Source organism: Tachypleus tridentatus, chromosome 3 (genome assembly GCF_004210375.1).
Source record: "Tachypleus tridentatus isolate NWPU-2018 chromosome 3, ASM421037v1, whole genome shotgun sequence".
Classification (NCBI taxonomy): Eukaryota; Metazoa; Arthropoda; class Merostomata; order Xiphosura; family Limulidae; genus Tachypleus; species Tachypleus tridentatus.
Window position 1 is genome coordinate 77361577 of NC_134827.1, and position 27734 is coordinate 77389310.

A 27734-nucleotide genomic window follows, 5' to 3' on the forward strand; every position below is an offset into this window, starting at 1 on the left:
GTAATAAAAATGTATAGTTAAATCCATCTTGTACTAAAAGAAATGTGGAATGTTCCAAAAGTGGTATTTTAACTACATTGTGTTTTTCGAGCATTAATAATATGTGAAATAGTAGCTCAGCTGATATGTTTGAGGATAAATTTCTCTTCAAATCGAAAGTGGAAGAAAATATTTGTGTGCCTATAAAAGTGTTAAGTACATGATATAACAGAACATTTTCTTAACAGGTTTATGTACTGAAAAGGCCTTATGTAGATGAGTTCTTAAGAACAATGGGAGAGCTTTATGAATGTGTTTTATTCACTGCCAGTTTAGCCAAAGTAAGTTCCAAAAGTTGTAACTTTCAGTTATTTCTGATGTGATTTCTTTATCAAGATGATATAAATTAGGCTAAGTGTTTACTAGTGCTCTTCTCTAACAAATTTTCATTTTGTTAGCACTGATCTCTTAAAATTAAGGGAAAGACTTTGAGTTCCATTAGATGAAATTATAATTAAATTAATTCTAAATGTGTCTTCTACCAGTTGTTATAGTTTTAATGTAACTTACTTTGACCAATACTTATATTTTATCAGCTAATTAAAGACTTTGTTTTATTATAGCACTCTTGATATTTTCTACTTTGTGCTCTAGTGTCTCAGTGGTCTGTAGGTTTACAATGATAAAATTTGGCTTTCAACACCTGTGATGGGCAGAGTGCAGATAGCTTAACAGTAAATTCATCAAACGTTTCAGCATAAATGTGATTATATAACTCCCATTCTACAAGTTTACATTCAAAATTGATATTTCAATTTGCAAGGCTACTTGACAATAAAATAGTCTCATTGTTTCTTAAAGAAAGTATGAACATAACACAGTTAAGTTTCATGTTTAAACTAACAAACATTTTGTGGTTATTAAACATACAGTCATAATATAACATTCTTAATATTCTAAATGGCTGTGAACTTTCTTTCGTACAAGATCTTTTCTTGTTTCTAAGGTCTTAAACTTAACGTGTTTGAATGAACATGACACTACATTCTGTTGATGCAAGTAGATTGACTGCCTTTGTGCTATGTATGAGAGAAACATGGTTAACATAGATTAGTATAGTATAGCTTTTTAAAGACAGTATTATGTATTAATATTTGCAAGAAAAAGGATGATTAATGAATGTCTAAAATAGATTCTTAAAAATTATTGACATAAAATGGTCAAAATTGAAAAGCATTTCACATAAGAAACTCTATGATATAAGTAACCATAATTCTGTGAATAAGAAAAACCTTCAATCTCACTGACATGTCTAAACATGTCTGTGAACCTGTGGTGGGATCATAGGTTTAAAGGTATTGAAGCAATTTTTCAAGATGGCAGAGTAAGATATTTGCTAGTGAATCTGTTTTATTTCACATCCATTAAGTTTAACACATTTTGACACTATTATTGTAAAACTCATCAGGAAATCTTTAATACATAGGTATAATTTTACAGGAAAATATGATAAGGAACAGGTCAGCTTTCATTAACTGGAGATTTTTCCCATCACATTGCAATAGGAGTAATTTAATAAGTAAAAGGATATTTCTAAGTGCACAAAACTTTTGTTAAAAATACTTAGTGTAAGAGAATAGGAGGATCTGTTTAATATCAGATAATTAAATTGGTAGCTACTTTCACACATGATTTGTTAATAAACTATTCACTGTTAGAATATTACTGTCTTTTTTTGTACAACAAATTTTGAGTAGAAAACCTATTTTGTCGTAGTATGCCGACCCCGTAGCCGATTTGCTAGACAGGTGGGGAGTTTTCCAAGCAAGATTGTTCCGAGAATCTTGTGTCTTCCACAGAAATAACTATGTAAAGGTAACATATTTTTTTAAAACTGGAATAACATACAAGCTGTAGTCTGTATTCTTGTAAATCTTCATGTTTACATAGAATAATAAAAAACGAATTGGTACTTTTAATTACACAGAAAATTATAAAGAAAGTAGTGTTGTTGTTAGTATGTTTGATCATAGATCTAAAAAAGGATAACAATCACAAAAGATCAAACTGGTGAGTAACATATTCAAACTTTGATAACAAACAAGCTTACAGTCATGTGAAAAAGTTAGGACACCCAATGAAAGCCTGTGTGTTTTTGTAACATTTTTGGATATATAGATATTTAATCTCAATTTCAACAATACTGAGAGATTCTAGGAATATAACTGAAACATTAAAACTGAAGAAAAGACTTTTCAAGATCTTCTGTAAATGCAATTCTACAAAAATGCATATTCTAACTGAGGAAAAAGTTAGGACACCCTACCCCCTAATAGCTAGTATTACCCCCTTTGTCTGAAATAACTACAGTGAGACACTTCTTGTAGCCATCTTCCAGTCTCTGACATCAGTCTGAAGAAAGTTTGTCCAACTCCTCAATGCAGAATTCTTTCAGCTGTGAGATGTTTGAGGGGTTTCTTGCATGTACAGCCCGTTTCAAGTCACCCCACAGCATCTCAGTGAGATTAAGATCTGTGCTTTGACTTGGCCATTTCAGGACTCTCCATTTTTTAGTTTTCAGCCAGTCCTTGGTGGATTTACTGGTATGTTTTGGGTCATTGTCGTGTTGCAAGGTCCAGTTCTGCTTCAGCTTTAATTTTCTTACAGATAGACTCACATGTTCCTCAAGCACCCTCTGATACACAGTAGAAATCATGGTGGATTCTATGATAGTGAGCTGTCCAGATCCTGCTGCAGCAAAGCAGTCCCAAACCATGACACTTCCACCTCCATGCTTCACAGTTGGTATGAGGTTCTTTTCCTGGAATGCTGTATTTGGTTTACGTCAAACATGTCCTCTGTTCTGCTGTCCAAATAATTCAATTTTGGACTCATCTGTCCAAAGAACATTATTCCAGAAGTCCTGGTCTTTGTCTACATTCTCTCTGGCAAACTTCAGTCTGGTCTTGATGTTTCTCTAAGAGAGCAAAGGTTTCCTCCTTGCACACCTCCCATGCAAGTTAAACTTGTGCAGTCTCTTTCTGATTGTAGAGGCATGCACTTTCACATCAACAGTAGCCAGAGCCTGCTGTAGGTCCCGTGATGACATGTTAGGGTGTTTGGAGACCTCTTTTAGCATCTTGCGCTCTGCTCTTGGGGTGAACTTGCTTGGACGACCAGACCTGGGCATGTTGGCAGTTGTTTTGAAAGCCCATCACTTGTTGATTATTTTCCAGACAGTGGAATGGCTGATTTCAAAATCCTTTGGGATCTTTTTAAATCCCTTACCAGACTCATAAGCTGCTACAATTGCCTTTCTGAAGGCCTCAGACAGCTATTTTGCTATCACCATGGTACTCACTCTCACTTCAACCGTTAGGAGCACACGAAACTAAATGTCTGAGGTTTAAATAGGGCAAGTTTCATTCAAAATGCTGAGTAACGATCTTCTAATCATGTACACCTGTGTGTGAGTTGAGCCATTTTAAGTGGGAATAAATGTGGGGTGTCCTAACTTTTCCTCAGTTAGAATATGCATATTTGTAGAATTACATTTACAGAAGATCTTAAAGTCTTTTCTTCAGTTTTAATTGTTTAGTTATATTCCTATAATCTCTTGGTATTGTTAAAATTGAGATTAAATATCTATATATCCAAAAATGTTACAAAAATACACAGGCTTTCATAGGGTGTCCTAACTTTTTCACATGACTGTATATTCAGAATAACCACATTTATAAAGAATACAAAATGAAATATTTTTGTTCTTTTTGTTATATATTTATTAATCAAATAATAGCCTCCATCAGTAATTTTTTTTAAATGTCTTAAAACCTTTTCTTGATCAGTGATTTCAATACAAAACACAGCTTGACAACAATGCCAAGTTCTTTTCAGTAAGAAATACTATAAATTCCTTACACTCATTAAATATAACCCTTTATTTTCTTGAAGAAGTACAGTCAACTATTTGAAAGCACTCATATACAAGTGTTTTGTTAAAGTCCTCACTGACAATTTCTCTTTAACATAGAACTGATTGTTTGTAGCATAGTAGAATTATTTTTAAGACTTACTTTCCTTCCAATCTGATTGTTTGCAATGTGGTACAATTTAAGGCTGTTTTTCTATACTTCAGGACCTTGGGAGATTAGGCCGAGACCTTCAGAGAGTTGTCATAGTTGATAATTCTCCATCATCTTACTCCTTCCATCCTGACAATGCTGTAAGTGTGTAAATATAGTTGTTACTGCTGGATTTTATTGTGTAAGGTGTAACTGTTGGTCCTGATGACTAAATGTTAGACAATCACAGTTGAAGTGGTGGTTGTTCTCCATTGTTTTAGTATTCCATGCATAATAATGAAAAGTAAAACCTACATATACTAAACATAATTTATTGTTTTGGATACTGTGTTCCAGTGTACAAAAGCACATATTCAAGGATTTTTTATGGCTTTATTCTCTGTTTTTTATCTTATTAAATTGAATTTTTCAATTAATTGTTTGTTAATCTTTGCATGAGCTGAAACTTTATTTGATATAAAATATGAAAGGATGGTAAAAACTGAAATCAATTTTCAGAGGCTAAGAGCTAATTATTCTAATAATATTAGTGTAAACTACTACTACTACTGGAAGGGTCATAACCTTGTGAAACTGAATTGAATTATGTACTAAAAAGTTACAATAAACAGAAAGTAATATGAGAGACACAAGTTTGAAAAGTTGATAATATCTCAGGCTAAGTATATCTGAAACGAAAAACAGATGGGGTTCAGTTAATGTTATGTTTTGACGTTTATTAACAATGTTTTTACAGATATGGTTGATTGTGTATAGTTTAAAGTTGTTAGCATGTTGAACCCCTTTGGTGTCAAACTTTTCTTTTTTTCTGTTTTTGATAGATGGCCTATACTTACATATTTATGACACAAAATTTCTCTTATCATTTGTTGCTGTATTTCTGTACAAAATATGCTCAATAAATATTATAGATCTGGATTCACATATCAAACATGTTATTTCAGTAAAACTGTTGTATAGAAAAGGATTTGTGACAAATAATTCAGAATAAGTCTCGTAGAAGTGAACGAAAACGATGCCGTTTAGTGAGCACTTATTGTAGTACACAATATGCAAATACATTTGAGGAAGTACTTAAAGATATGACAAGAAACGGTTTGCCTGACTTAACTTGATCTCGGTTATTTGGGGCAAACTGTGGAAGGTGTTAAATTCATGCAGCCTGCTTCGTTACTAATTTTGAATTTTTTTTAATTTTCCACTGAAAGAAATGTTCACAATTTTAAACACCCGGTAAGAAGTCATATTAAATATCGGTATAAATAACAATTAATACACCTGTTTAGAATTTAAAGAATTATTCATTCCATTAAGAAATGTAGGTGGAGACACCTGTCATAGTATGTATGCTAGACTTAAGAAGCATTGATGGATACCTAACAGTTTCATCAAGTAGTTATTTTGACAATCAGAAGATTTGTAATAAGCATAGAAAGCCTAGTTTGTGTGTAGCCTAATTTATGACAATTGGGTTTATTGTGCTTGCTAATTAGATGTCACCTCTCAAGTTTTCTGATGTACCTAAGGCTTTTTCCTGAAGTTTTAGTAGGTCGTTAATTGTGTTCCTTTGCTGACTGTTAATATATTTTTGTTCGTGTGCCCAGGTTTAATAAAGTGTTTTCTTTACCACTAGGTGGCAGTAGCATCGTGGTTTGATGACTTTTCGGATACAGAGTTACGTGATCTTATTCCATTTCTTAAAAATCTCAGCAAAAAAGATAGTGTTTATTCACTGTTGTCAGCTGTCCACCCTGTGCCTTCCCAGTTTTCAAACTGTCAACATATAATGTCTCCAAATGTGCCTTCTCCATCACTATCAAAGAATACAAGCCAGTTGGCCTCTTAGCATAATTATTGAGACAGTGTAATGGGTTCTTTAATACCATGTAGCTGCTAGTGTCATTTAGCAGTGTGACTGATAAATTGTGGGCAGAATGAAAACATTTTGGCATGATAGCACAAACACAACATTTATTTTGTAGAGAAATGTACCCTGTCATCTTGGTTCTGAAAATGTGCCAATTTTATAAGGTAATGCTAACAAACGTTTTGGGTTCATGTTGTTTATTTTGTATGTCAGGCATTATGTTGTTGTACTCATCTTCCTGACTGAATTGACTTGTTTCATGTTAATTGTATTGGAAATTTTATCAAATGTTCTGGTTTACACCATCATATATGTATGTAGAATTGAGAAAACGTGCATACTTTGTTTGAACTTTGATCCAAAGAGTTCAGTACTAATTTCTGCACTTTTACGTGTTTTCTATGGTCAGATGATGTCTTGATGTCTTGCAGAGAAAGAAATTTGTTCCAGCATGCAGTTTGTGTGGTGAAGTTTGAACCTATGTTTTTGTGTAGAATGTACATGTTGAGAAGTACAATATATGCAGGATCACATGTGTTCAAAAATACATAAATATGGGATGAAGTTTCTCAATGTAAGCTGTTTGGTGGTCTGAAGTTTTCTTTCTCTGTGAAACATCCAACTGAAAAAGATAGCTGAAAATGAAGACTTTAGTTTCAAAGTCTTCCTGCCAAAGTTCAAATGATATGGATTGATTTTAACTATTATATACAGTATTATGACATGTCCTCAGTATGGAATATCTGTTTATTAGTGTATTGATTTGTTTTTATTTTCAGAGTTTGGTTATAAAAGTTTTATCTTGGGGTTTATAGAAGTCTCTTACTTATGTTTACATAACAAGTCATGTGTTAGAATATCTTTTTTGTGCAGTGTTTGACAATGGCTGGCATTTTGTTGTCTATTCTGAGTGTAAAGAGCAAGAGGTTAGAAATGGCGTTTATAAGCAAGGTAAATAACAGATTTTGTGTAATGTCTGGAATTCTTAAACCCCTGACTAGAAATTGTAATATAATATATCAAAATCATCCAGCTTATCTGATTTGATTGTATATTTGTTTTGTTATGTATATGTGATGACATATATGTAGATAGAGATTTAGATGTTATTGAAACAGTTTGAGTCAAATATAAAATAAGCTGTAAACATTGTTAGCTATTCTGAAGTTTATCATAAAATAGGTTATCTATCAATAAATTATTATTTTTTTAATAATTGATGAGCAGCATAAATTTTTAACAAATATTTTTACTGAAATTGTGAAGCTTAGTTAAATGTTTGTGTGGTGTTTAACTAGCTTTTATTAGAGGAAACTTGCATCCATATTCATCATTCCTTTGTTTGGTTTAATTGTTAACATAAATTTGTAATCTTATCCAACTCAAGTCTTAATAGTAAAGCATAATATGCCATACAAATTGAAGAAATCTTTGGTCGATAAATTGAAGACAAGTGTCCAAGGTATTGTCTCAAGTGGTCAAGAAGGATGCTGAAAAAAGTTTCCAGCACAAGCAAAATTAGTATTGTTACAATGGAACTGCTATGTATGAAATGTTACATAGGTTAAAATATGTTCTATGTATGTTAGATCAATCTAACAAGTTTGAATGTTGACTGTGTGCTGCCAGAAAGGAGAATCTCCAATAAGATTGTTATGGAAAGTAAGATTTCTAAATATCTTTATACACTTTGGTTGATTATGTGTAACAGGTATAAATATATATATATATATATCTGTATGTAAGAAAATTGTGTAAATTATCATTGGTTTGTCTATGTTAAAGTTCGATAACAAGAGATAATGTAGGCATATACAAGCCTGTTGAATGGAATATAGCTATCTTAAGATAAAGCTAGAGACTAGAGGTGAGACAAATTAAACTGGTCTGTCCTGACAAGCCCCCTGCTAGTACAGCAGTATGTCTCTGGATTTACAACGCTAAAATCAGGGGTTCAACTCCCCTCAGTGGGCTCAGCAGATAGCCAGATGTGGCTTTGCTATAAGAAAACACACTGTCCTAACAACTATAATTTTTTATGGAATTTCCAATACATAATTTTTCAGGTAGCTTAAGATTTTGGTTACTGAGGTTAGCTGAGTGAAAAATAGGATGTAAATGTTTCAAGCACTGACACTCCATCTTGGTGAGGTGCAAACGTTGCAAACACTTTTATCTCATCTTAGTGCAGCTTTATGTTGAAGTGATTTCTAAGTATTTTTTAAAAACATGAATTTTCTGTCTTTGTAACAGTTAATATAAAGTTACCAGTTTCCTTTGACTTTTAGTTTATTTCATGGTGTGTTGTAGGTTCAATAAAGTTTTGTAAGCCAGGCACATGGGGTATTCAGGTTTTAATAGTATGTATAGTAAATTTTAAGCCAGGCATATGGGTTATTTAGGCCTTAATGATAGGTGTAGTAAATCTTAAGTCAGCTACATGGCTCATTTATTCCCTAAATGTGTAATCAACACATCCATATTTTGAAAGCCAGACACATGACATATTTAGGTCATAACTGCATGTGTAGCTCATTTTGATTTTTATAAGCTAAGTGTATGGTGTATTTAGGTCCAAACTGTAGAAAGCAATGTATATGGCACATTTAAGCTTAAACCTGATACTTAACATGTTCAGATTTTATAATTTAATTCTAAGGTTTATTGAGATCTAACTGTGCACATATAGGATATTCAGGTTCTGTAAGCCATGTATATAACATATCAGGTCCAAAGGTGCACATCTAGCATATTCAAGTTCCATAAGCCAGGTACATGAAAATCTTCAGGTCCAAAAGTGCATGGGTGAACAAGCTACCTGGCACATTTTGCTCAGGTCCAAATTATGCATGAAAAATATTAAGATTCTGTAACCTTCACGGTCTGGATTGAAGTCTCGTGTATATAACGTATTCAGGTTCTATGAAATGTGTATCATAGCTAGGTCTGAAATGTACATGCACCATATTCGTGTGTCTGGCTTATTCTGTACATGACATATACAGCTCTCCCTCTCTCTCTACCATGTCTTGTTAAGATATAAAACTCTGTCAGTAACTGTGTTACTTTTCAAGGTGCATAATTATCTGTGTAACACGTTTGGTTGTTTTTTACTACGTACACTGTTAAGTCTCAGCACAGTATAACAATACACATTTTCTCTCAGTATTACGTGTGCACTCCATGAAAGAAAAGGCAGTTTGGCCAACTAATAAGTACTGGGGACTAACTAGGATTGTGTTTTTAATGTATAACTTTTTTATAGGTTTTTAATACTTTTTGTACTGTGAAAATTTCCAGAATGTTTTAGTTACAGTTTTCATACCCTACCTTTCATAACTTTAAAAATATGTATTACTGTTGTGAAATTGTAGATTTCAAAGTTTTTACACTGATGCAAATATTTAAATCTTTATTTGTGTTTCATGTTGATGCTATACTATGTCTATACAATATCGACTCTAGTAGTGTTACATTAGTATAATTTTCATTTTTTGCAATTGAATATCCATACCTGATTTTGTCTTGTTTCTATTGGGTTCTGGAAGTCGTGTTATTATAAACTAATAATAGCTAATATTGTTCTGTGTAAGTTTTTACATTTTATCTGTTTAAAAAATATTCTGTGCCTTCAAAAAAAAAAACATTTATAAGACTTAACTAGTTACATTATCTGTTGTCTTCCAGTAGCTCAGCAATAAGTCTCAAGGCTTGTATTGTTAAAAATCAGGGTTTGATATTCATAATGGAGATAGCCCATTAGCTAGCTTTGTGAATAATAACAAAGAAACATTCTCTGTACCCCTGAGAATCTATACCTCTTTGTATTTCAAGATGCTTCAGATTTGTTTTGTTGATACAGCTCGTTACTAACTATGTTAGTTTTGTAGGGAAAGAAATGTTTAGACAGTTATCGTATTAAGTTCTCTGGTGATTGAATTGTTTTAAATGCATCAAGAGATACATAACTTCCATACAAAGTAGTAAAGATTTTATGGATTGTAAATGTTGTTCTTTGTTTTGTAAACATTTATAAAATGATATTTTGAAATTTATTTAAAGATGTTTCCTCTTGCTAGATTTAGACTGTTTTTAAATGGTTATGAAACAGTATTTAAGGTACATTATTTCAGGTTTGGTACACTGTAATCTTTATTACATAAAAAGAAATGTAATAATGTAATAAATACTTACTAATAAACGTTTTAAGATACAATACCAATTATGGTCATATAAGTAGAACCCATTCAATCGGTGAAGTTCAATTTGAAATGGCTTTTAACGTGTGGAAACCATTTTGAAGAGTTGTTAGTGTGTAATGTTTGGATTGCTTTATGGCCTTAAACTGTTCATTGTTAACCTTGCTTTATTGTTACTTTTACAATACTTGAATCTTATGTCATTGTTGACCCAGATAATATTGTTATGTATAAATTGTTGAAGGTTTAAGTAATTGTTCTAGTAAATCAAGGTATTTTTATCAGATAATTAAGAATTGTTTAATGACTTGTAAAGCATTAATTATGAGAGGTATACATTTTAATACATTTCACTAATTAAGCCAACACATGAATATTGTGTAACTTTATATCACTGTGATGTATTTTTGGTGATTTGTCTACTTTTGTTCATAATAATACGTGAAAATGATGTATAAAACTGAAACGACAAAACTTCTAATCACATACTGTACAATAGTATTTCTACAATTGTTCATACAGTAAACTGTTTAAAAGAGAAAACTGCAGAATGATGTATTATGTTTTCATATATATGATAATTAAAGTCTGTTATATCATTTGATAATTCTACAAGTCAGTAAGTTAAAAAATTTATAGAATGTAATGTCACTTTGCCAGTATCTCTTCCTGAGTGTCCCAATAAAAAGAATTGCATCTAAAATTCTTAGAACGTTGGAGAAAGGGTTAAGTCAGAATGTTGTAGCTGTCTGTATAGCTCTGGTATTGAACGACAGCCCTCGTCGGGACTGGATATAATATTAGGTTGAGGAATAATTCGTGAGCGTTTTGAAATAATTTCATTCAAGCATTACATGCAAGACTATTCAATACTTCAATGCATGAACACATTACACCCAAAACATTTATTTTGATACTTTATTTCATGTAATACCTAGGTATATAGTATCCATTGTTTTAAACGAAATTGCAAGAAATTAAATGCGAAAAGCAGATGGTGTCGAAAATGCTCGATTTTGTCCACTTGACATTCCATTTAATGAGCTGAAAATGAAAGCAAAAATTAAAGACATATGAAAATCAAACACACCATCTATTAGAGCAAAAAATTATCTACCAAATGACATGAAATATTTTGCGAAAGCGTTTCATTTATGAATATATTTTTTTAACTCAACAAAATAATCAATTATTCCTCAACCCAATAAATGCATTATGTTTAACCTTCTGTACTTTCACTCGTATGTTCTCAGAAATCATGAAATATCGCAACTGTTGTAATGTAAAATAAATGTCTCTGTGGTACTTGTGACTGTAAATTGTTTTACACTGGCGCGGTCCGCATTATGCACTACATCTGAGGTTATCCGGCTCATATATGTATTAGTTTATACACAGAAAGTGTATTCACAAAAACTTTAGTATAAAAGTATCTTTTCCATCAACAGGTCTTAGCTCCGCCCTCTTCACTTCGGTTCTCTATTGGTGAAAACAGTGAACTTTATTGTTTAAGCTCATATAAGAAATGTTCTCACGGAAATAGAGTGCAACTAATAAAATATTTCAAGGAGGTCTTGCTAGAATATTTCATCAAATTGAAATTAGAAATAAAACCTGAGATAATTTATGCTTCTAGTGAGAGACCGTCAATAAGTTTCAGAAAAACTCTTCGAAGGTACAAACTTCTAAACATTAAACTATGATTAATGTGTTTGGGCAGCTGGATTAAGTTCATGTTGAGATAAATGTGTGAGCTCCGTCAATGCTGAGTCTTCCCTTAATACAGAACCTGAAACGTTGCACCACAAGAAAAGCACATAAAACACCATCCGCAAGTCGAACTCTTGAATCTAAAGTTACTTTGACAGGAAACATGAGTACGAAATCTCATTTATTGACGTATAAAGTATCCAAAACTTTAATTTGAGGTATTATTGATTGGAAAGCACCTGATATATTTGGTTGTTTCTCATTAAACAAAAAAAAAAACTACACAGTGGGCTATCTATGCTCTGCCTACCATGGATGTCGAAATCCGAATTTTAGTATTGTAACCTGTGTGAGTTATTGCCGAGTCACCAGGAGAGCATCAGAAGGAAAAAGTAAATTTTGAAATACAAATGAGATATCTTATTAGTGAAATTTACCGAACGTTTTTTGTTTTTTTATTTGTAAACAGTTTATTGTTGTGGTATTTCATAGACGTTCAAAATATTCTAGAACCGTGTCTAAAAATTTTAATTATCATAATTTAATTTTCTAGATTGTAGAAATTTAGACTTGGACTTTATCAGTTTTTCTTATGTCTAATTTTGGGAAGCCGCACGGTCAGCAGTCAAAACATGTCTAGCTTTGTGCTTTACAATAAAAAACAACAACAGAATATTCAGCTATATATTTCTCGATCTTCTTACTTTTAAAGGATGAACGATCAAACTTTCACACTTCAATTTAAAACAGTTCACCATTTAATTTGATTTGTAATCCTAGAACTGTATTAATTTAGTATACAGTAACTTGATCAAATTAACTTTTTGGTACGATGAAGTCATTTTGCTTGTATGAAACGTTTAGTGAACAATTCACAATTTGGAGCGAAAGTCCTAATTGTTCTGGCCAGGAGGTTAGGGCACTCGAATCGGAATCTAACAGTCTCGGGTTCGGATCCCCGTCACACCAAACATGCTCGCCCTTTCAACTGTGGAGACGTTATAATGTTACGATCAATTCCACTATTTGTTGGTAAAAGAGCAGCACAAGAGTTGGCGGAGAGTGGTGATGGCTAGCTGCTTTCCCTCTGGTCTTACACTGCAAAATTAGGGACTGCTAGCGCAGATAGCACTCGTTTAGCTTTGCGCGAAACTTAAATTATACAATTAATGTCTTTTTGTTGTTTTAAAACAAAGCTTTCACTTTGTCACCTGCACTCTGTTAACCGCATAGAATCGAACTCCAGGTTTTAGCGTTGTAAGTCCGTAAAGTTACTGCTGAACAGCCCGAGTGCTTGGCAGTAGAGACTGTTGATTATGAAATTGATAATACCCTTATTAACCTTTGGAAGATCCCTAGAAAATAGTCATAGCGATATATGAGGGCTGTCATACCTGGACTGCCTCGTTTCTATTGACGTACAGTTTATCCTCACGATTCAAAACTATTGTACCATACAACCTGGATGAGTTGAACGCTTTAAACACATATTTTGAAAATTTGGCTAACTGAGCATTCTCATGAAAAACTAAATGCATTTATTTCGGTTTAATAACGATTCATCTCGCTACTGTATGGCCACCAGATGGTTAAGGCGTTTGATTCGTGTTCTTAGTATCGCGGGTTCGAATCCCCCTCACACCCAACATGCTCGCCCTTTCATCCGTGGGAGCGTTATTATGGTACGATCAGTCCCACTATACACTGATAAAGGAGTTGGCGGTGGGTGGTGATGACTGGCTATCTTCCGTCTAATTTCCTACTGCTAGTTAGCACAAATAGCCCTTGAATAATATGCGTGAAATTCAAAATACAAACAACAAATCGTTATTGTACAGGGTGGCCCGTAAGTCCTTACCCATCCAGTGTATCTGTGTGCTGTCCCTCATTCTCGCTGCATAATATTATGCGACGCCATGTTCTGTGAGACATTTTCCTCAACATCGGCCATGTTTCTCTGAAAAAAAAAATTGTAATACATGCGTAATTTAATATAACATAATAACATTTGGATGAGTAGGGACTTACGGGCCACCCTGTATTTATGGCTCCCCCTGCAAATGGATTTTCCTCCTCTTCGCCTGGATTTATGTCTGAATATAACATAATAACATTTGGATGAGTAGGGACTTACGGGCCACCCTGTATTTATGGCTCCCCCTGCAAATGGATTTTCCTCCTCTTCGCCTGGATTTATGTCTGTCAGGCCTTGTCGGGTCAGGTACAATGTTGCACACATCCTCCATCGGTAGTGAGTGTATTTTATTTCGACGGGAACACAACAGTGTTATTACAACATGGGAATCAATGACTGTACCCCTCACATACTCTGATCCATATCAAGGCCATGTGTGTAATTATAAAGGTACTTAATGTGTTGATATTATTTCTGCAGACTGCAAATACTTCCGGTGATACCGACACAATTTCCGGTTCAGGCAGCAGTAAGTTTATGGACCTACAACGCTAGAATCTGGAGTTTGATTCCCAGTAGTTGACACAGTAACTAGGCCAATGTGGTTTCTACCTCTCTTAAAAAAAAAAAACACGGTTTTTTTAGACTAAATCATTGTGAGGGCGTTACACAGAACTACGTGAGTAGCAAACTAGTGACATGACCAAGGTCTTCTAGTTGTAAGTGTCTTAGGTTATGTTTCTGTCTACTTTCTTCGTCTATGCCGTAGCGGCCTAATTCTCGCAATAGCTCGTTTTGACCTGGTTTTGTTGAAGTTATTTAGCGAACTTTGTAGGAGTGTATTAATAAAGGCTGTAAACTTGCCCATTAAGGTACGTGGGAAGGTTTACGACACAGATTTTGGTTCTTTTAAAGTTGTTGTGGATAAGAAATTATTTGTTGTTGTAATTTACTTTTGATATGAGATTATGCTATATTAATTCATTCAGGACATGCGTATTCTATTAAAGGGCACATGTTAATAATGAAGATTTTAATAAATGTTTTAAGCCCCTGTTTTCATCTGTCTGACTACTAGTATTATTCATACGTCGCCAGACTTTCATTCTAATATCGTTTATATGTTCCATCCACGTGAATTTTGTGTTGTAGGTTAAGCCTAAAATGTTTGTAGTTTGGATATGAGCAGGCTATTTCCCACGTTGAAGTCAACAGCACCCTGTTACCCACTATACATGACAAGGAACTGACTCGTAATCTTATAATGCACTCATAGAACATTGTGTGATGTTGAACGGGTTTGAACCTGGCTTGTCAACTCTACTACAAAGTCATTCCAATCCTCTCGATAGTGTGTTTGGATCTTTTTATTAAAATATTTACAATCAATTATTTTAATTCGGCTGTCACACCAAACATGCTCGCCCTTTCAGCCGTGAGGACGTTATAAAAGTAAGGTCAATTCCACTATTTGTTGGTAAAAGAGTAGCCCAAGAGTTGGCGGTTGGTGGTGATGACTAGCTGCCTTCCCTCTAGTCTTACACTGCTAAATTAGGGACGGCTAGTGCACATAGCCCTCTTGTAGCTTTGAGCGAAATTCAAAAACAAAGAAACAAACTCCTCTTACTTTCCAATTGTATTTAAGTTTAAAAAATATATTTCTTATATTATTTAATATCAAGAGAAACAGGAAAACTCTAATAAGGGTTTTTCGCCTATAATATGTAATATTGAATCAATTAAAAATACAAGTATTTTTTTTCTTCACGCGTTTTGTCTACCTATCTTGCAATGAATGTAAGAAACCATAGCAACAGCTACAATGTTTAGATAATAAAAAGCGAAGTGCACCTGGTTAATGGAATTTGTGGAATGCACAACATGTGTTCGTCATAAAGCAACAGTCTGTATTTGAATGGAATTCGTGCCATATCACACCTCACCTCTTCTAGAGAACTACTTATTTCTCTGGTTTACGGTGACATAAGGGAAACAAAAACAAACGTAACTTTTCAGGCCTAACGTTACTTCTATCAAGCATTGAACGTCTAGACAGCATTTCCTTCGAACCAGTTCTGTAAGTACGACAAAACGTTTTCTATTCAAACGACTTACAATTTACATGTATAATTTTTTTTAACTCCTAGAGATTTAATCTTTGTGACGAAATGCAAGCATAATAGTTAGGTTTCAGAAACTAGAGATAAATAAGTAAAGTTGGAACTGAGCCTATGTCTGGTGTCCACAAAGTGAAATTCTATAAGCTGTTTTTGTGATATAAATATTTCCACTTTCTGCAGACGACTTTTACACTGCCATACAGCTAACCCTAAAGAGGAAAGATCGCACATGTTATAACTTGCTCTGTATGTAGAATAATGGAAGGACAAGCCAACAATCGTTTGTATGGAAAGATTGTGTTTCAACGTTCTTTGACAGAGATTATTTTTATTAATTTTTAGAATATTGTATCGTAGAGAAATTGCACATTTTTCTGGAGAAGGGGTTGAAGCAAACTTGAGACTTTTCCATCTGGGGTTTTGTACCATCATTACATAAGTTTTACGCATGCGTTATAAAGATGAAAATTTTAATTCTTACTTTAGTTCCTCCATCTCTTCTGGTGGTTATCGATTCCAGTCTTGAGAATTGTGTGTGAAATCATTTTTAAGTACAGAGAGCGTTGATTTACGATATCTAATAACTCCAGTGACGTTTTGAAGTCTTAGGTGAAACATATTACAAAACAAAAAGTAATCGTTTGCATATAATTTAACCTAGCAGTCTTATGATAAATAACGTAAACATTTTAAACCGATTCAGAATTTATAAAGCACAATTATGTAACCCTGGCGGATCAATTACAGTTAATAACCTTTTATAACCCTAGTGGACTTATTACAGAAATGTGTATTTTGTAATATTATCCGACTCATAATAAATAACGTATATTTGTTTAACAAAAGCAGACTTATGCCTACCAGTAGCACAGCGGACTTATAATACCGCTATAAACCAGGTTTCGATACCCATGGTGGGCAGATCATAGATAGCCCTTTGTGTAGCTTTGTGTTTAATAGCAAACAAACAACAGCATACTTATATAAATAACGTATGAGTCAGTAATAACGGTAAAATCCAGGATTCGATTCCCTGTGATGGACACACGAAGTAGCCTGAAGTGGCATTATGCTAAAACAAACTATAAATAATGCACATTTGTTAATGGCCTATGATGATACAAAGTGTCTATGTGAGATTTTTCATAACCTGACAATAAATCCATAGTTCTTCGCTGGTACAGCGGTGGACACAGCAGAAAGCTCGGTGTGGCTTTGCCATAAGAAAACACACTCACAATTCACACATTAAATCTTATAATATTCTAAACACAAATTACCATTGAAAGAACTCTATAACGAAAACTCATTGAGGTAGAAAAGAACTATTTGTTTCAGAAGAAAGTCATACCTGCCTGTCCGCTGCGGACAACCGAACCCAAGTTTTAAGCCTTTTATTTCCGTAAACTTACTACTGTTCCAAAGTGCCGAATTGATTCAATTTCCGTAAAAAAAAAAAAAAAAGCAAAACGCTATAGTTGGACAATCGGAATGTGAAAAGAAGAAGGAATTAGACATGGGTCAAACTCTACCGTTCAAATGATCGTATCCACAATACGTCAGGTTTTTCTCTAAAAGTTTAAGGTTTGTAACGTTCTTGAAAGATTTCATCAGTGGGAGAGTATTTAAAAAAAAATGCAGCTTGTTTGTGTGTAAGACTGCAGTTGTCTTCACGTGACATCTGTAATGAACTTAACGTGCCAAACTGTGGATCCTAGAGTCCGGCGTTCGAGACGTGGTACTACTAAACATGCTTCACATTTTCAGCTGTGGGCGCTACATAAAAGCGACAGTCACTTTCGGTTCAAAGTGTCAAACTGAGCTTCTTTTATTTATGGGGGGAGGAGTCTCCAATGACACAGTGTAATGTGTGTGGATTTATACTGCTAGAAACCGGTTTCTATATCCATGGTAGGAAGAGCACAGATAGCCCTTCGTTACATCAGATATCCACAAACATAATTAAATCATACCTGTTTGAATTTGAAGATATTTGAGTGAATAGCAGTCGCTCATTATTGTATATTCTTTAACATGGAATTAATGGGAATCTGCAGTTCGGACTTTTGTAGCTCATTATTGTTGACAGAGAAAACACACCGAAAACTTCGGACTTTTGTAGTTCACTATTAGTGATAGAAAGAATACACCAAAAACTTCGGACTTTTGTAGTTCAGTGTTGTTTTAAAATACTCGTTCTAATTTTAAATTATCATAGCCATGTTCCATCAGCTGGTTGTGAACAGTATAAGTTATGAGGGAAAGCTGGTATAGAACTGGTTGAATAAATAGACTGTAGTAACTTTCACGCTGTAAAAAACAAGTAATTTAGTAGTAAACTTCAGTAAAACATGAGAAGCAGAAACAAAAACGTTTACGTAATTCCACTTCTTTGCAGTGGGACGTGACCCAGCAGACAATGAGAGCAAAGAAAACACGCTAGCCATCCCTAATTTAGCAGTGTAAGACTAGATGGAAGGCACCTAGTCATCACCACCCACCGCCAACTCTTGAGCTACTCTTTTGCCAACGAATAGTGGGATTGACCGTAACATTATAACCCCCCCCCCACAGCTGAAAGGGCGAGAATGTTTGGTGTGACGGGGATCCGAACCCGTCACCCTTGGATTACGAGTCGAGTGCTTTAACCACCTGGCCATGCCGGGCCAAACCCAGATTGGTGTGGAGTACGAACAAACCACACAATTTAATTGTGATTTATAATTGTTCTGGTTACTAGTAATTATTACAACTAACTGAATACTGGGCCCAGCATGGTCAAGCGTGTTAAGGCGTTCGACTCGTAATCCGAGGGTCGTGGGTTCGAATTCTGGTCGCACCAAACATGCTCGCCCTTTCAACCATGGGTGCGTTATAATGTGGCACTCAATCCCACTATTCGTTGATAAAAGAGTAGCCTAAGAGTTGGCGGTGGGTAGTGATGACTAGCTGCCTTCCCTCTCGTCTTACACTGCTAAATTAGGGACGACTAGTGTACATAGCCCTCCAGTAGCTTTGCACGAAATTCAAAACAAACAAATACTGACATTTTTATGCATAAAGGAAAAGGTGGACCTGCCAGCATAATTATTCATTTTAATCGTCGGACGCAGATTGAAGGTAATATATATATACACTGCTAGCCAAAATTTTAAGGCCAATGAACATAAAGAAAAAATATTTGAGTAAAGCTTCGAAAGATGAAAATAAGAAAAGGGAAAATAAAAATAAAAAACCTTTTAGCATTTAATAGGGAAAATGTGAACACTATGAAATTAGCCTAAATACTAACTGGTCAAAAGTTTAAGACCATACCAAAAAGAAGTCCTAAACAGAGTAGGAAATGCCCAGCAAGAGGGCCTTAATCTAGCTCGACGATCGGCTGGTGTCTTGCCTGACAACCCGTCGAATCCTCCTGTTCAACGAAATCTTTTTGGGCTACCACTTGAAATTCTCGTTCCGTATCCCTCTTTTAAGAAATTTGCAACAGCAGTTTTACCACGCCCAATCTTATCAGCGATGGCACGTTGAGAGAGACCTTGCTTTTGCAGCTCGACAATTCTGCCACCTTCAAACTCTATCAACTTTTAAGCTTTTGCCATTGCTTGAACACAAATTACTAAATTTCGTTACGTGTTTACCGATTAACACTTCGTTTCAGTATAGTCTTAAACTTTTGACCAGTTATTATTTGGGCTAATTTCACAGTGTTCACATTTTCCCAATTCTAAAAAAGTTTTTTATTTTTATTTTCCCTTTTCTTATTTTCATCTTTCGAAGCTCCACTCAATTAAGTGGTTGAGTCTAACAATGCAAAATACATATTTTTCTTTATGTTCATTAGCCTTAAGATTTTGGCCGGTAATATGTATATTTTATGCTTTTTAACTTTTATATAATTTTATATTTGATTCACATAATATCAAAATACTATAATAGCTTGTGCTGTCATCTAGTGCTGTGATTGTTTAATATGTTGCGGAGATTGACGTAATTTTCCTCATAATTGAACGACATCTCTCGATGTTGCTGCAATGGAGGTTGATACATTTCAAAACACTGAATGTGTCATGCATTTTACGTTGACACTTCTGTAATATGTGGTGTTTCTACTTTATGTGTATCTAAGTTAATAAAAAAGGAAAGAGCTTTCACGTTTGCGAATCACGAATACGCCAAACATCTTACGTGGAAAGAAGTCTGTCATCGAACGCCTCGCGCCACGAGCTTGGTTGGGTTTCTACGGCTGCGATAGCTTTTCTCCACCTTCAGCTAGGTTTACGAACTAGAAGGTACAGGAGTGCGAAGGTCATTCCTGTAAAATTAAAGTGAGTACCGTATACTTTCTATTAGAAAACTATATTTTTAGCAGTTTGTATTGTCCTATCATAATGTAGAAGGTTTATTTGTCGTAATTATATTTGGAGCAATTTATCAAGATAAAGTGCTTTAGTGGTATAATTAACTAAAGGTATTATTTTTTTTTTTTTTGTTGGCCTTGGTCACGGATACAATTTCTATGATATGGTCGTAATAGTTGATACAGGCCTGTAGCAAGGAAGGTATGAGGGGTCAAAAAGGTCACCCAGTTGGGCCAATCACTCAGGTTAAGGTGGAATCAGAAACCAAAACACACAATTCAACCCTCATTTATAATGGCCATGTTTACTGATAATGGCCACTTAGTTGCTAACGTAATACTGACATTACTGTAGAGCTTAAACAATGTATTTTATAAAATACTTAAAAACGAAAGAAAACTAACTTGGTGCTAAAAATAACCAAACCATGGATGGTAGTGTTTTTGATACAATATAAAAATATACCCCCATAGGAACAACAACATAAAACAAACAAAAATGCGACGTTAGCGCCGCGTACTTTCTTGGTGATATTAAGTACAAAGGTCATTCGATACTGAAAAATGTTATAGGTGGAATGATCGAAATCAACCTTGAACATAAACTTCGTTTGTTGTTAATGCTTTATTGAACAATTAATATGCAAACCTGTTTGTGAAACTTGTATTATGTTCGATTTTAAACAATTAAGTTTTTGGGTTTTTTTAATCGTGTGAAAGTTTTTAATTAACTCGATGTTAGGCTTATCTCATGGCTGATAAAAATGTTTGAAGTTGTGTTGAAATAGCGATTACAGCAACGACTTACTAAAACACGCCGGAAGTGTTATAGTTTGTCGATATAAATGTCTTTAAAGTTATTTGAATTTTGGAAAAGGTGGTGACCAACTCTTGGACCAGAAAGCGACGTAATCTAAAGTTATTGATATATATATATTGAAACATTTGCTTATTTTAGAATTTCTTAAATTAAGTCTAATTAACTTGTTTCTGCTCTGTAAAAAGGTAGCCTTTCACACACCCACCTTTGAATGTGAGCTGGGTTTTTAATATGGAAAACGTTTTCTACACACGCAAACGTGTAAATAGTAATAATGTAGAAGACAGATACACCAGCCTCATTAAGTTAATCAACCACCTGATTGACACTTCTTCACTGGAGTAGCCTCACAAAGTGGTTAATTATAGAGGAGCAAAAAGTGGTTAATAGCCAATTACAAAAGGTGATTAGTAGTCAAGTAGTTCAGAAAGGTTAATAACCAAATAATGGAAAGTGGTAAAGAGACAAGTTGCATAAAGTGGTTTATTTTTCCTTTGATATTGAAAACAGTCAACCATTTATCTGTCGGTTCTGCAGTAGTAAAAAAAGGAACCAAAGTAACATTATGTTCTAACATTATGGTCAGAAGAAATATCTTTCATGACATCACAAGGTTTTTGACAAGTTCAAATTAACAACACAAAGCACTTGATGTCAAAGATAATATAATTCTTGGATTTTCTGAGAGCTTTTTTAATAGTTACATGGTACATCACTGATTGGTAGTTAAATACTGTTTTGATCCGTAAACTGTAACATTTAAATGCTGTTCAGAATGGAACTTATTTCAGTGTGATTTTAAATTTTGTTTTATAGGCGAGAAAGAATTAACTTGATAGCCGCCCTTCTTCCCATGTCGTCTTATATAACTTCACATTCCGCGTAATTGTTTGTTTGTTTTTAAATTTTGCGCAAAGCTACACGAAGGCTATCTGCGCTAGCCATCTCTAATTTAGCAGTGTAAGACTAGAGGGAAGGCAGCTAGTCATCACCACCTACCGTCAACTTTTGGACTACTCTTTTACCAACGAATAGTGGGATTGACCGTAACATTATAACTTCCCCATGGCTGAAAGAGCGAGCATGTGTGGTGTGGCGGGGATTCGAACCCGTGACCCTCAGATTACGAGTCGAACGCCTTAACCCACCTGGCCATGTCGGCCCCATTCGGCGTGATGGATGTCGAATTAACAACAAACACTTCAAATTAAACAGTATCAACCCATGAATTGTTACTTCTCGCTATCGAATTATTATCAACAAATAGAAACAAAAACATAGCTTGTGTTTTCCTATTGTTAAAAGTTATCGAACCGCTTTTGTACTTAGCCCTAAATACACATCTGTAAACAATCGCTACGGTATTTATTTGTTGCGGTTTTCTTTCGAGTTTTGTTTGAATAGTTTCCACACATATGTATTGATAATGTTACTGTCCTGGAATGAACCAATTTTCCACAATATTGTAATCTTTAGTTCTTAAAGATACAAAAAGGTAAGTTTTGTTATCTTTGTTCTTGTACGAAGTACTAACAGGAAAACGTGATGATGGCTAATTACGACAGCTTTGGCTTACAAATATATTGGACAGTGTTTTTACCAATACATAACATAGATCTTAATAGTTCTGTATGTGAAATACCACTAGTGAACTTCAATGCTATTTTAGTTCACGTTTTACCTTTCATATTCTTCATATTCTTGGTCATAATTGCAACTCGGAACATTTACTTGCATTAACAATAGTATTTCAGGATCAGAACCGATTTTTTTTTTTTCAAGGGGGATTCAAATAAACAAATGAATATCGGATAATATGAGGGGGCCTGCTCTCGTCTGAGAAGTTGAAGTATTTTCTTAGTCCATTTCCTGACGTTTATTTCTTGCTGGTCACGTAACAGAAAGAGATCCAATTAACCAATATCTCTGCTACCACCAAGAACGCAGTTTTTTCACTTTTAGAATCAGGATCATCGATGTAGATCCACTTGGATCAAGCGCTGTTTTCCTTTGAAGGAAAATAAATATAATTACTTTTGTTTTACTGGCTTAGTAAATATATTATATTTATATTATATTATATTAATAAAATCCTACATCATGTTTTGGTAGACTGAAAAAAAAGGACTGGAATGTTTAATAGTAATATCGTTAAGGAAAAGAAGTATTTAAAGATTTGTGGTGGAGTTTTAATATTTTGTAAGAAAATATCTTTTAATTCTGCCTTCAACAATTTACAATCGGTCCACAGACCCCCCGTTTGTTACAAGAGTGCAAACGAAACATATACCAGAAAATAGTATAAATATCCAAAGAAAATAATCCACGATATTACACAGATACGTATCGATAGAGAAAAGTTATAAGATGTGTTGTATAAACTCAGTCATGCGTATAATAAAATGTAATTTTATTTTCTTATATCATAAACATGCTACGCGTTGATAAGTGGGATTTCGTCACGAAACTTAGCACTGTTGGATCCGGCGGAAAATTAATGATCCTAAGTATGTTTTTAATGGCCACATTGAACTAGTACAGAGAAAATTACTTTTGTTTTGCAGTAATTCGATTAAAAACAACAGGGAATCCTCAATAGCCGCGTCACTTGAATTTCTTTTAGGCAGGATAAGAGTAAATTAATCTACGATACCATTGTTTCTCCACTTTTTATTAGCCATATTTTTGTGCACCAGCAGTACAAAGTGAGGGATACATGTATACTCGATTCGATTTGATTACTCATCAGCATCTCTACTAGCCTGGACTCAAATTAGAATTCTTTTAGGCAGTATTATATTAACTTAATCTATGAGACCTTGGGCGTGGTTAAATACATCAATTGAGAGTGTTTGACCTCCTGAGTCCAAAACTGTAATTAGATTTCAAATCGATCAAGAAATTATAGAGCTGCGAGGTAACAGTTTGTACTTGAAAAAAAAAATCACTCAGATCCATTCTATGAGCCGTTATGCCGCGGCTAAAAATTAATGGTGGGCGACATCGATCTGATTATGTTATATAACTACTTTAAACTTATTTATTTTCTTTTTTCTAACGTTTCACATAATGTAAACACCAGGACTTCGTTTATAAGTACGTTTTTAATGTTTTCGTTATTTTCCATACATCGACGAATGCTTGATTTTACTATATATATAAGCTTGTTTTCCTTATTTTAATTAAGTCCTGACATTTAAGTATCACAAGCATATTTTTATCTTTTCTTCCCTTATCTTTCACGTATCAATGAAGCCCTAATGTTTCCTCTAACTTGTATTTACTTTTTCTAGCTTTTCATATACAGTTTTTTTTTAAGCGAAACGATGCCATTAAACGTTCGTACAATTGACACCGAATAGAAATATTTTTTTAAAAATCAACGCCATCTGTTAGTCAAGATCGCTTTGTAATTGTGACGTATACAAGAGCTATTTAGAGATATAATATCAACAGTTGTCTTATGTACAGGCAAGAAAACGCGCAATTGTATGAGCCAGAAGATAAATACTTTGTCTAACAAATCATCGCGACTTCAAAAGTTGACTGTGTATGACGTATACAGGTAGTAAGCCAATTGTTTTCCACAAGGACATGACGTTATAGAAAACAGCTCAAATATTTGGTGAAACCTTTAGTGTTTTTTTTTTTTTATGAATGTAATAATGGAGAAACATTGATACACATTTTAAACGCTTCAATACAAGCCTTTTTATCGTTGTGTGACTTGAAACAATTGGTAATAAACGTTTTGTTTTTGGTTTTATTTACATTTTTTCTTGTGTGATGGCGTTTTACTGAAGAGTACAGTTTCGCGCCTTTTTATCACAGGAACAGCGTCGCTCTCGGGTTGAGACAAAGCATCACGCAACTTAGGCGATTAGGCTGTGTGTCGTTACCCGGTTTCTGACAGGCCTAGCTGCATGGCCTGTTTGATTTACTGCTGTGAATATTTGCCCTTATTTTAAGATAGAAAATGGTTTCTGTTTCGTTAATTTGTTGTTTGTTTGTTTTCCTCTAGAAAATGTCGGTTTTACTTCAACATTTACTTTCATTTGATAACATTTTATAAGGGAAGAATTCGATGGGATTACTAAGTTAATAACTTCCCCTTTTTACTCGTAATTATGAACATTATTATCATTATGGAGGGGAATTCCATGAACTTTAGAGTAAAGGTAGAGATAATATTTAAACATGCGTTAATAACACCATACCTGACTTCGCCTCACACCAGTAATTATTGTTGTTTCTTGAACTTCACGCAAAGCTACTCGAGAGCTATCTGGGCTAGTCATCCCTAATTTAGCAGTGTAAGACTAGAGGGAAGGCAGCTAGTCATCACCACCCACCGCCAACCCTTGGGCTACTCTTTTACCAACGAACAGTGGGATTGACCGTAACATTATGACGCCCCGCGGCTGAAAGGGCGAGCATGTGTGGTGTGACGGGGATTCGAATCTGTGACCTTCGGATAACGAGTCGAGTGCCTTAACCACCTGGCTATGCCGGCCCGCCAGCGATTATTAGTAGTGGTGGAGACGACACTGGAATTATCAAATTCCATAAGTTGATGAATTGTAAATGTTTACTTAGTTCATGAGTCGTTACCAGTCGAGGTTTTTCTTTAAGACATCTGCTATACATGGCGTAGTGGTCAAACCGTAATGTCACATTTTCTGATATGAGTGCGTTAGAAATGTGACAGCCAATCCCAGTATAACTAGTCAAACCGCTGTTTAACTATGATGTTAGTATTATGTGAAAATAAAATTAATGGTATGTTTTATGTAGAACTGTTTCTAGAGCAAGATTCTTTGTAAGAACAGACCTAGTAAGTGATATTGTGACATAAATTGGAAAACGCTCGGCTTTTGTTCATGGACAAGGACACAAAAAGGCAACTCGTGGCTCGCCTGCATCTTTGCATATCAGTTTTTCTGGAAATATTGGCGCCTTCAGCTATGGAGAAAAGTTAAATGTTCGGCTAATCAAAAGCAACCGTTTAACCCTTTTCTTGTGTTTAAGTTTTAAACGTCACACGTGGTGCTTATATGAAGCTTTCTTCTAACCGGTTACGTTGAACCAAAACAACCAATTACTACTGTCACGTTCACAAGCGTTAACCGTACTTCAAGTTAACACAGCTGTGTTTCACATTTGATATTGGGATGTTTTACATTATATCTTGAGAATCACCTGTGATACACAGGACAGAGATAAGGTTAAATCAATGGCCAGTGTGCACCTGACCATTCCAGGTCTCACGACTCTTCAATTCTCTCTATTCAAAGATTCGAACAATATGTCGCTAAGAACTGGTGAATTTGAGATGTACATTCGTGTATGATATTTTGTAAGTGATTCCTTGTTCTAAACTGTGGTAACAAGACAGTTACAAGTAGCTAAGAACTGGTGAATGTGATGTTTCCTTCAAACTGAGTGTGTTTCAGACTACCATGATTGACACAGTTTTGAGGTAAATATTTTAAAAAAAAAATGCTTTTGGTTAAAAAGAATTTACGAAGCTATTGTTGATTAATACATTTGACATAATCTTTTATAAGGATGTTGTTTTGTAATGATGTAAAAAGTGAAGCGACACATGCGTGCTATAGAGTATACATCATTAATAACACCTGTGTGCGTAAAGAATAATGATGCCTACAGTAAACTACATCTGCTATAGCCGGTGCTGACGAGACCTTTCTTCTAATACCAAATGGCTGAGGCGCTACTGTGTGAAGTAGATAAGTTGGTGAAATGTGATTTTTCATTTCTGTCACATCAGAATTATGGGAAGGGTGTGTTAACGTTATATTACTGTGACATGGTTCATCGTTTATCTTTGTTATTTAGTTAAATTACCCTGCTTATTATTCTGAAAAAATGGCTAACCACAAAGCTATATGCTGAAAACTTGAAACTATTCAGAATTCGTGGTTGGAAGTTAGGTTTAACATCAGGGGCATGAATGGCAGGTCATGAAACTTTTGCGTGATGAGAAGGATAAAGCCAAACATGTTTTGATGAAATCTGTGTCTTTTGGTTGTTGTGACTAATATAGGAGGGTCAACTTCAATCGGACCCTCTTCCGCTCTTCTCTACTGTTTATAGTAAAGTGTCAAATGCTATCTAATTATTCATGAAATCAGGGCTTTAACAGTAATGGCCATACTCTGACTTGAAACACTACTCCCTTCTTCAGGTCCATGCCCACGAATAGAACAGTTGTAGCACTTAGTGTAATTTCACTCTTTCTTTTCATTTCGTTGTTTACACTCGCAAATATTTGTGTAGTAAAAAGTTGTTTCTCTTGTTTACTTGAAACAGATATCAGTCACGTTATTTCACGTGTAATGTTCTTTAAAATACACATGATACCTAGTTCTAAGTGATATTTTAAGGCCTAATACAGATGGAATTTTTTCTTATAATACATATTGAGTGGAAAGAGATACATAAAACTATCATGACCGTATATCATATAGCGATATATTTCTGTTGCTGGATCATTTTTATAAAGATTTTTAACCAAAATATCGGTACGAACAATCTATGAGTTATCGAATTAATTTAATGTTAACATGTTTTGTGTTGATAGATCTCAGTACTTTGTAAGTTTTCGTGAGCACTGCACATTGTATAGTCTCTTGACGTTTGGTAGTGTTATACTACT

General features: G+C 34.4%; 2 protein-coding genes across 7 annotated transcripts in view; both read left to right on the forward strand.

The window, feature by feature from the left end:
• LOC143247251 (carboxy-terminal domain RNA polymerase II polypeptide A small phosphatase 1-like) overlaps nucleotides 1–10673 on the forward strand; it is a 29418-nt gene extending 18745 nt beyond the window's left edge. For all 5 annotated transcript variants that reach the window (XM_076494981.1, XM_076494980.1, XM_076494984.1 and 2 more), the window contains 4 exons: nucleotides 228–320; nucleotides 1756–1854; nucleotides 4118–4204; nucleotides 5698–10673. In XM_076494981.1, coding sequence (XP_076351096.1) covers nucleotides 228–320; nucleotides 1756–1854; nucleotides 4118–4204; nucleotides 5698–5910 — 492 coding nt within the window. In that variant the 3' untranslated portion in view covers nucleotides 5911–10673. The remainder of the gene's footprint in view (nucleotides 1–227; nucleotides 321–1755; nucleotides 1855–4117; nucleotides 4205–5697) is intronic.
• A 5025-nt stretch (nucleotides 10674–15698) lies between these two features.
• The window catches only part of LOC143247252 (uncharacterized), a 56791-nt gene continuing 44755 nt past the window's right edge, over nucleotides 15699–27734 (forward strand). Inside the window, exon 1 of one of the 2 annotated variants that reach the window (XM_076494990.1) lies at nucleotides 15699–15832. The gene's annotated coding sequence lies outside the window, so the exon portion shown is untranslated. Of the gene's footprint in view, nucleotides 15833–19872; nucleotides 20204–27734 lie in introns of those variants that run through there. The other variant, XM_076494987.1, reaches the window with a different exon arrangement.